The sequence below is a fragment of the Polistes canadensis genome, unplaced genomic scaffold (assembly GCF_001313835.1).
Source record: "Polistes canadensis isolate GaletaPanama2010 unplaced genomic scaffold, ASM131383v1 scaffold_23, whole genome shotgun sequence".
Classification (NCBI taxonomy): domain Eukaryota; kingdom Metazoa; phylum Arthropoda; class Insecta; order Hymenoptera; family Vespidae; genus Polistes; species Polistes canadensis.
In genome coordinates this window covers 1,164,921-1,174,920 of record NW_014569570.1, presented here as the reverse complement: position 1 = coordinate 1,174,920, position 10,000 = coordinate 1,164,921, and the positions used below count along the sequence as shown (strand labels likewise).

General features: G+C 32.3%; 2 protein-coding genes across 3 annotated transcripts; one reads left to right on the top strand and one right to left on the bottom strand.

The window, feature by feature from the left end:
* Positions 1-1,500: 1,500 nt before the first annotated feature.
* Positions 1,501-3,668, top strand: LOC106783609 (39S ribosomal protein L3, mitochondrial). The gene is made up of 7 exons (XM_014742296.1): positions 1,501-1,849; positions 1,962-2,052; positions 2,187-2,396; positions 2,468-2,596; positions 2,708-2,868; positions 3,037-3,226; positions 3,363-3,668. Exons 1-7 carry the CDS (start codon positions 1,788-1,790, stop codon positions 3,600-3,602), a joined length of 1,083 nt encoding a protein of 360 aa, XP_014597782.1. The 5' UTR covers positions 1,501-1,787; the 3' UTR covers positions 3,603-3,668.
* Positions 3,669-3,767: 99 nt separating this feature from the next.
* On the bottom strand, positions 3,768-7,779 carry LOC106783607 (importin subunit alpha-3). 2 transcript variants are annotated; one of them, XM_014742295.1, is made up of 10 exons: positions 7,640-7,779; positions 7,433-7,581; positions 6,508-6,610; positions 6,189-6,393; positions 5,952-6,112; positions 5,656-5,882; positions 5,169-5,534; positions 4,842-5,076; positions 4,672-4,763; positions 3,768-4,575 (listed from the first exon to the last, which is right to left on the bottom strand). In XM_014742295.1, the coding sequence occupies exons 2-10, from the start codon at positions 7,496-7,498 to the stop codon at positions 4,483-4,485; spliced, it is 1,548 nt and encodes a 515-aa protein (XP_014597781.1). In that variant the 5' UTR covers positions 7,499-7,581; positions 7,640-7,779; the 3' UTR covers positions 3,768-4,482. The 2 variants fall into 2 exon arrangements, with proteins under 2 accessions (XP_014597781.1, XP_014597780.1); XM_014742294.1 differs by having other exon boundaries at positions 7,433-7,779.
* Between the last annotated feature and the right edge of the window lie 2,221 nt (positions 7,780-10,000).

Genomic DNA, 10,000 nt, shown 5'->3' with positions numbered 1-10,000 from the left:
AGAGAAAGTGGGTGGGAGAATGTTAAGCGAGTATATACAAATGAATGGCGCCAGTGTCCGGTAACGCTATAGAGATCCGTTTATCAACGGTGCATCTCGCTTCCAATCACTCGGACGATATAACGGTATTAATCTAAACTAAAAACAGTCCGTCAGAGTAACGTCGCTTCCGGGATACACGGGCTTCGAATCGAATGGATTGCAAACGGACGGATAGGCAACGTTGGAATCGAACGAGAGAAGACAATGGCCAGCGAACACCAATGATAGAAAAGGAGAAACAGAAATAGAGAGAGAGAGAGAGAGAGAGAAAGAGAGAGAGAGAAAGAAAGGGAGAGAAATGAAACGATAGCAACTAAAAAGAGAAAGAAAGAAAATAAAGAAAGAATGAAAAAGAGAAAGAGAGAGAGAGAGAGAGAGAGAGAGAATAGGAAATAATAAAAAGAGAAAAAAAAATAATGGAAAGAGATAGAAGAGAGAAAGTGAGAGAGAGAGAGAGAGAGAGAGGTAGAAATAGGTTCGACTGGACAGCACGTGGACGACTGGACTACCTACTTTTATATCGCTCGGGAAATAATGGGATTCCCATCATGAAGTGGATTTCCCTCGGGAGCCAGTGGACATCGATGCACGCGTCAAGAGATCCTACGCCATCCGACGCCCGTATCCTATCGCTCTTTCTCTCTCTCTTTCTCCCTTCTACACCTTCCTTTCCCCCGTATCCATCCTCATCCCTCCTCCTCCTCCTCCACCTAGTCCTCCATCACGACACAGCCCTTCTCTAGGGCTGACTCCTCGATCGTCTCTCGTTCACCTGTCCGTCTACGTCTTCTCGTCTCTTTCTTTCTTTCTTTCTTATTCATCTATCTCTATCTCTCTTGTTCTTATCTTTCAATGCTTTTCAGATCAAGAATATTTTTTGAAAAAAAAAAAGTTAAAGAACAAAACAATTCTAGTAAGATCAGGTATAATCTAATTCGTGTATTTTCACAATTGTATAAAATTAAAATATTATTCTGAGTTAGTGATTTCCTTTTAGTTTTAATGTTTTTTTTTGTTTATATTTTTAATGAGCGGGAACGTTTTTGTCATTCAAAATGGACGCGATTATTTGATTGTAAACTAAGAGATTATTAAATTTAATTAATTACCTTTTTACTTGCATCGTACCGATGGATTCCTTCGATAAACTATAAGATGGATTTCCTTCATCCTATTTTGATCGAATATATTCCAGACGTATAAATTGCCCAAAGTTTAGCCTTAGAAGGGAAACACTTTTTCAAACGATGTACTTCCTTGGTAGACATATTTGAGAATGTCGGCCCGCGCTTCTTCAGTTTAGTTCTAATAAATGCACTACTAACGACATCTGTTGATACGATTTGGAAATTCAATTACCACTATTGGATAAGAAGTAATCTTGTTTACCTTATGAGAGATGCAAGATAATGCAGAGATCTTCAACATTCACCTGAACTCCATCAGATAACACCACTGTAATAATTTTTGTTAAAGCATATATTAGGTCTATAAAAAACACATATTCTTATATTAAAAAGTGAAAATTATTCAACGCTCGATTTGATTGTTATCGATTGTTATAATCACGAATATAATTAATTATAAGGACAAACAAATATAAATACATAGGAATACTCGTGCGTGAGAAAATCAAAGTTGAATTATTTTTTAAGGTTAACCGGGTATTATGGATGCATAATCTAAAGAAAAGTATTTTCTTTTAAATACAGTTTGTACAATAAAATAATTGAACACGATTTATCATGACGACGTTTTGGAAATCGTTTAACAATAATTTAATTTCGCGCGTACTTTCAAAATACAGGTAAGTGATATTATTCATCGTGTTACTTTTAATTTAAATATCTAACGGAACATAGGTTATGTTCATAATTGTTTTCTTTTAAATATAAAATATTCTATCATAATATTCGCAGCGTGGATATTATAAAAGTATCTGTACGAGAAAGGCACATGAATATACCCAGAAAACGTCATCCAGGTTGGCTTCCGAAACAAAACCGTGTTGTGAGTTAAATTTTATTTAATACTAATTACTTGTTTAATCTTACACATAGCCTAAAAACTTATATAATTGTACATGTGTCCGCATTATATTAATTACAATTTTTTTATATATTTCCTATTTCTTTTTATAACAGATGCACGATGAACATATTACCGCAGAAAATAAAACATTTATTAAAGAAGTCATACAATCAAAATATAATTCTCCGCTTAATCTAAAACCAATTGAACCAATCACAGAATGGAGAAAAGGACTTAGAAGAACGGGTTTGATAGCCAAAAAAATCGGTATTTATCCAATGTGGTTAAGCAATGGAAAAAAAATTAATTCTACGTTACTGCAGGTAATTATAAATGATTCATTGACGTGCCATAATACAAAAAATTAGGAAAATAATAATAAATTAATTTCCAGATCGTTGATAATCAAGTAATAAAATATATATCGCCAGAAAATTTTTTCCCAGTTAAAACGAAACAACATGTTATCATAAACAGACTTGGATCTCTCGTGGTAGGAGCAGAAAGTTCAGACCCACAATTGGTATTAATTTAAAACGAATTTTTATCTCTCTTTTTCTCTCTCTCTCTCTCTTTCTCTCCAGTTCGTGTCAATGGTACAATTGATAACATTAAAAATATTTGTTATTTATAGTTTAGAAAAGAATATTGCGGCTTATTCAAAGATTCCGGAGTAATGCCGAAACGTATTTTGATGAGATTTATGATATCGCCAGAAGCTGCATTACAACCCGGTACACCTTTGTTCGCGACTCATTTTAAACCAGGCGAAGTTATTGACATTCGTGCAAAAACGTAAAAACTACTTATTCATTTGAAATATATATTTGTATATTAATGATAAAGCATGCGTTATTCTAAAGAACGATATTTCTTAATATTATTATTATTATTATTATTATTATTATTATTATTATTATTATTGTTATTATCATTATTATTATTGTTATTAATAATAATTAGGGTAGACCGTGGTTTTCAAGGAGTCATGAAAAGATGGGGTTTCAAAGGAATGCCTGCGTCTCATGGCGTAACTAAAACTCACAGAAGGCCAGGAAACATTGGCAGTGGTGGAGCAATGGCTCGTGTAATGCCAGGTACTAAACTACCTGGTCACATGGGTAATCGGTGGCGCGTAATTAGAGGTTACAGGGTAAGATATTAAACAAATACAATTTACAACTATATATGTATATACATTATTCATTACTTTTTAGTGATATCAATTTCTTTAAAGAAAACAATATTAATTGTCGATTAGGTGTCTCATATAATTCTTGCTTTTTCAGATTTTACGAATAAATACAAAATATAATGTTATTTGGGTTATGGGCCATAACATACCTGGAGAAACAAATACCTTTTGTTATTTATACGACACGGTGCTACCTCGTAGACGATCAGAAACTCCCCCATATTTCCCAACTTATTTACCCGATTTAAGTAAAGAACCATTGCCAGAGGATTTATATGCAGATGATGTACATCCATTCAAAGCACCCACAATTCGATTTAGCGAAGAATCTTAATTGTATTATAATAAAGTAACACAAAAAATGATATATATATATATATATATATAAAGTCAAAATAAATTCTTGTTGTTTATGATTAATTTTCCTTCGATGCTACTTATTAGCATTCATTGAGATATGTTGTATAAAATAGTACAGTTTATTAATTCGACATTAAACTTGAGGCAAAACGCCAGACTGAAGGTTAGAGTTATGCCGGATTCACGCTATTACTTTTATTGGCTGCTAGCTCCTTATAGAAATGTCGACAATCATTAATTATGCTAGTAAAGAGTAGTCAATCGATTCATTTATTTAGTAATCAATATCATTATAAATTTAACATGCCTAAAATATACACGAATCGTTTTATAAATGTAACATCGCTAAGCAAGACTCATCCTGAGTTTGAGTAAAGAGCAACATGTTCAAGCAATAAAAAGGTCTCCTCTCTGCGCCTCCGTTTGAGAGAGCAACTAATCAATTTACTAGAATAATTTACTCGCACATATCGTATTGCTAGCTGCGTCCGGCTAAGACTCGCTCCGCCAATACTTTTATTATGCGTAATAAAGAAAGGTAACATACATATCAGAAGAATTGGAAGGATAGAACATAAGGACACAGTCGATGCTTGCTTCATAACAGTTCGTCAGCTCCGTAATTCTTCCATTTTTAGTCTCTCTGTAGTCAGAAAAATCAGCAGATTGCTTTGTCTCTGAATCAGCAAGAAGTACGACTCTTGGTTCAAATAGTAGCACGAGATAAATAATACCACGTGTTGTCAGTGGAGCAGAAGAAAATGTAGGATTAGGAGGAAAGGGAAAGCAGATTTGCTCCACCTCGGATTTTGTCGGGGGACGGCACGATCGGATGAAAAAGAAAGGAGACTCTCTCAGAATTTAAAACCTTCACTCGGAATATTCATTGTCTGATCAAATTCAAATGTTCCATCTCCAGCCTGCGCTGGACAATTAGTTTCATCAGCCTATGTAATCGCGAAGAAAAAAATTCATTAGTTAAGTTACATTAAACTAATAAGTCTTATCCAATCATTGTCTATAAAAACAATATTGTTCCTTACCTCTCCTGAAAAATATTGCTCGATAATATCATAAGCTAGTTTATAAATGTCTACGTTTTCATGATTTTGAAGTTGTTCAATTTTATCCAAGCCTACAAAATATAAATATATATTTTCATTAGTTTATACGATTGGATAAAATATTATGTTATCGTAAGAACGATACTAACCTGAACATTCCTCTATCATGTTAGCCAAATATTCAACATGTGCACCAGCAACTTTGAGCATGTTTTGTATACCATCAAGTACAACCTGTATAACCTGGGTATCTTTACATGAGAGAAGATCGCAGAAAGGTCCTATGACTCCTTCTTGTATAAGCCGTCCTACTTGTTCACTATTACCACTTATTGTTAAATTACTGATTGCCCATGCTGCTTCTTTTTGTGTTTGGAATTCTCCCTGAAATTGAAATTGTAATTTCAATTAAAATTCATCTCTCAAGCGGGTCACTTTAAAAATCAAAAGAAAAAAACAAAAAGAGATGTTTATACCTTCGCCAAATTACGAATAATAAGTGGTAATAATCCAGCATCTATTACCGCTTGAACTTGTGTTTGATTACCCGCAGTAATGTTAGAAAGGAACCAAATAGCTTCTTTACAAATCTTCTCTTTTGGATGAGTTAATAAATTTGGAAAATGTGAAAGAGCGTCACAATTTAAAACAACTTGTGTTTGTTCATCCGAGCCAGTTACGATATTGCCAACCGCGCGTAAAGCTGCTGTCAATAGTTTAACTTCTTTGTGCGACAAGAGAGGAATAAGACGTGGTACAATACCGCTATCTATCACCATCTGAATTTGTTCATTACCGCTATCAGTAAGATAACTTAATGCCCAAACTGTGTCGATAAGAACCTGAAGTAAGAATAATAAACACGTTCGAATTAAATAATGATAATAATGTAAATAAAATAATATCTTATTATTACTAAATTTTGTAAACTTAATTTTCATTACTCAAAGAGATATTACGAACATTAATATCTGTGTGATGGATGAGTATATTAAGTGCAGGTAATATGTCCTTTATCGTTTGAACAGGTGGAGGAGGCTCTTTATTTCTACACAAGTTGACAATCACCCATGTGACATTACGTAAAAAAGGTAGTGGAATATCAGGTTTAATAAACCTTAACAGAGGCTGTACAACACCAAGATTGATAACATAGTCTCTAGGTACTGGACCATCTCCAATAATATTTCCTAAAAACAACGTCTCATTGTTTATCGTTTGAAAACATTAAAATGAATATTCTTCAAATGAATACTCACCTAAAGCCCAGACAGCTTGTTCACAAACATTTTGCTGACTCGAAAGTAACAAATGTAGAAAAAGTGGAACAGCACCAGCTGCGACTACAGCTTGCGTTTGAGCGGATGTTCCACTAGCGATATTCGTAAGAGCCCATGCTGCTTCGAATTGTAGAGATGAACTATATATAAAACAAATAAAATCATTTAAATATTAACATAATCGCATACTATTTAAGAAATATCACATTACTATACCTATTGTGCTGTTCAAGACAACGAACTAAAATTGGTAAGATACCACTCTGAATTAATGGATCAATTGGAGGATTGCGATCCGAAGAAAGTAACTTTCTTGCTGATTGAACAGCTTGTAATTGCTCAGCAGGGTCAAGGCTTTTCGCTTTCATTACTAATTCCTTTAAATTGATTTGTGACAAATTCTTTTCATTATCATCTTCATCTAATATCATAGAAAGTCGTTAATGTTTTTTATTGTAACAAACATTAAGAAAATTATATAAAGCGAAAGTTCTGATAGAACTTTCAATATTTATTCCAGCATTTATTAAATTACCGGTAGAGTCTGTAATAGGTACATTTCTTCTTTTTTGTAAAGTCTCTTCGCGCTTGTTTTTACGCAACTCCACTGTCACTTCATTTCGTCTTCTTCGCATTTCCTGTTAACACAACATATAAAATAACATATATAAAGAAAAAAGAATAATGCCTTCGCGCATTAAAGATTTAATCTTTCATATGAGGATATAGAGAGAATATATTTAACCATAAAAATCATAAACATGATTTATACATATCTTATTTTATGACTAATACTGCTATTTATAAGTTAATTGTTCCCATGTGAAAAGAAAACAGGGAAAACGTTTAATGGGAATACAAAAATGAAAAACAAAAATCATAATTAAAAAATAATTATAATCAAATATTATCAGTGACAGCAATGTAATGGTAAAACAATTTTTAAGACGTAATATAAACAATAGTAAATAATTATAATAGAAAAAAAAAAAAACTCTCTACGATTTCAAATAAATTGCGTAATATTTTGACGTAAATAATATTATGACAATTACTCGATTCAATATTTTATAATGAATAATGCGAAAGAAAAATTTTTATTAAGAACGAAATAGCGTGTATATAAAAAAAAATCCTCCTAATAATAGTATTTGTTTTGAAGTTTGTCGAGGAAGAATAGTAATGATAATAATATTATATCACCAATCTTTATTGAAAAACAATATGTTTACCATCGAAACCGCGATGGTTTGACTCATTCGTACAAATGATATGGAAGGAAAGAAAATGTGGTACGTAGGAATCGGTAGGAGAGACACGCACGAGACGAGGACACATCAAACGTAAATTGTAAATGCTCTGTCATTGCTAAAAGAAGAAAGTATGGCGACGATGTTTCTAGAATATTAGCTGTTAAAATAGATGATTATCGCATATCTTAAAGACGAAAAAATACTCACTTCTTGATCCTTGCCTTTGTTCTTAAAAACCATCATTCGGTTCTTGTTTAGCATTTCAGCCGCCATTTTTCCAATAACCAATCTTTGTAATCGCGTAAATTGATGAATGTATGCCGGTAGAACAGACCCGTACGAACCGTTTTAATCTTCTATCCGTGGAAAAGTATAAATGATTTATTTCGACAACTGCATTCCGTCACACAATACCTTTATTATACGTTAGTATGCAATATCATGCATAACACTCCCTCTTGTCGACCGCCACACGGTACTCTTGGTTGTAGCACGGTCACGTTTTTCAACACGAACGCAAACGTTCGACCGTTCCGAAAAGAACGATAGGGATTTGTGAAAGATGGCGTTCCGAGTCAAAGAAATACCTAAGAAACTTACTAAATATTTCCCAATTTCAACTCTTACTAATATAATATTTTCAACGATTTCTTTTCAGAGAATTACGCGAATTAACCAATCCGATTATTCAGAAAGAAAGCGCCAATTTTCTATCGAATGTTTGATTTTCTATTGGTTATTAATTCCTTTGTTCTTATCACGCGTAACTAATCAACCAATCAAGTTCGAGACTCTAATATCTTTCGACAAATGAACAATTAGAATTACTTATATTTGAGAATCCAATAACAAAATTGTAAATTAACATTTAATATTTCTCACGTGCTGATTGGCTATCAAACCATACTCTATACATTTGTGAAATATGAAAAAATTCACATATAACTTACGCAAATTCGAAACTTGCCGACTCACGCCATTAATACGTGTTCTGAGGACAGTGGTGCGCAAATTACGAATCGAGAGGTGGACTCACAATGATTGGCTGTTCGAAAATTGTCATGAATTTTATAATATATAGCAATAATACCATTTCTGAATAATCAATTATTTTCTATTTTTAATGTTAACATTACTTATATGTTGTATTCACTAAATAATTACAGAAAATTGAAGAATTGATTGTTTTTTAGCAACAACTTATACATATATATAAAAATAAAAAAACCAAATATTGTAATTCTATTAATAAACCAATGTTGCGATTTATTATTTCGTTTTCTCTTTTCTTGGTAAAGCGGCTTTTGGAACATCCTCTATATTTTTATTCAATTAATTTTTATTTCAATTACTAACTATAGAAAAAATTAAATCTAATTAAATCTATAAATCATTTTCTCACATAAAGTTAATTTTTTTACATTAAAAACAATAGAAAAAAAAAATTAATTATTTACTACACAGAAAAAAAATTCTCTCGTTATTATGTCAATGAATATGTTCAAAAATAAATGTCTACAGGGACATTGCAAGAAACGCGCGTCGCGTTTACTTCCGTTTAAAAGGAATTGTCACTCAAAGAGAAAATTCTTTTCTCAACATTCGTTCCTCATCATTTTGGGATAGGCCGTCGTTCGTAAAAACACAAACACCTCTCATCTTTCTACCGTTTGGTCTTTATTATTTTAGACGACCCCCTTACAACCCACCATCTGCATGCATACCCACGCTCATTTCGGCTTTTATACCCGGTAAGCATCGAACGCTACGAGAAGGATCTGCAACTTCGTTTACGACGAGTGTAAGCCATCCCGAGTATAGTGTTTAAGCCCCTTGACCGATTAAATATCAGGTATCATTCTTTTTGTCTAACAGGAAGAAGAGACTTCCGATATCTTTTAAGTACCATAAATATATCACGAACGTAAAAACAAATGTATCAAAAAAAAAAATAGAATGTTTGTATCTTTTCGATAATCAGATCAATTATTAAAAAAATGTTCATTAAAATTAAATTAATCTTTGAAAAATTTGATAGAAAGATGAGGCTGATCGAGAAACTTCCATCTTGGTAAATTTGATGGCATTGATGTCACTCACAATCCCATACTCGTTTTTCTTATTTGTTTCTTCGTGAAATATAATTACATACAATTAAGAATTGAAGTATTTTTAATATGAAATGATTTACGAATAAAATAAAAAGATTTATACCAAGGAACTTATTTCTTTTGTCAAACACGAGTTGACTCACGAGCAAGAAAATACTTGGAAGAAGAACCGACGCTATTCTTGCATCCAGGTGTGAGCCTGTAACGCCAGTGTAAATATACAACACTTACGCCATTCCGACGAAGCCTCTTCGAGAACTATTAACGTATCCCTCTCTTGTTCCTTTCCTCATCCACTTTCTTATATTTCGACCTATTTCTCGGCTACTTGTCTGCGCTCTTTGGCCCTTTGAGGGGCTAATAAAAAAGAACGACGAGAGATAGAGACATCGTTCTCGATTCGAGGGAACGAAAACGATGCTTTTTAAAGTCAACATGTTTATAATTTCAAACTTGTAAAGAGCATTCATCGTTTTTGACATTTTTACAAAAATAATAATAAATAAGAGAGAGAAAAAGATCTATCATATAATGATATTAATTTATCGTGAATTATATTAAATATTATTTTAGTAATATTAATTATTATTTAGTATTATATTATTAATATTAATATTATTATTTTTATTATTATTATTATATTATATAAATATAATATATTATA

What these genes read in the sequence shown, in the direction of transcription:
- LOC106783609 (XM_014742296.1), top strand. Translation starts at nt 1,788, where the DNA reads ATGACGACGTTTTGGAAATCGTTTAACAATAATTTAATTTCGCGCGTA. An exon ending in ATTGACATTCGTGCAAAAAC is followed by an intron (nt 2,869 to 3,036) that starts GTAAAAACTACT and finishes AATAATAATTAG; the next exon opens with GGTAGACCGTGGTTTTCAAG. An exon ending in GCGTAATTAGAGGTTACAGG is followed by an intron (nt 3,227 to 3,362) that starts GTAAGATATTAA and finishes TTGCTTTTTCAG; the next exon opens with ATTTTACGAATAAATACAAA.
- LOC106783607 (XM_014742294.1), bottom strand. Translation starts at nt 7,498, where the DNA reads ATGGCGGCTGAAATGCTAAACAAGAACCGAATGATGGTTTTTAAGAAC. An exon ending in ACAAGCTGTCTGGGCTTTAG is followed by an intron (nt 5,883 to 5,951) that starts GTGAGTATTCAT and finishes CGTTGTTTTTAG; the next exon opens with GAAATATTATTGGAGATGGT. An exon ending in CATGATAGAGGAATGTTCAG is followed by an intron (nt 4,764 to 4,841) that starts GTTAGTATCGTT and finishes TATATTTTGTAG; the next exon opens with GCTTGGATAAAATTGAACAA.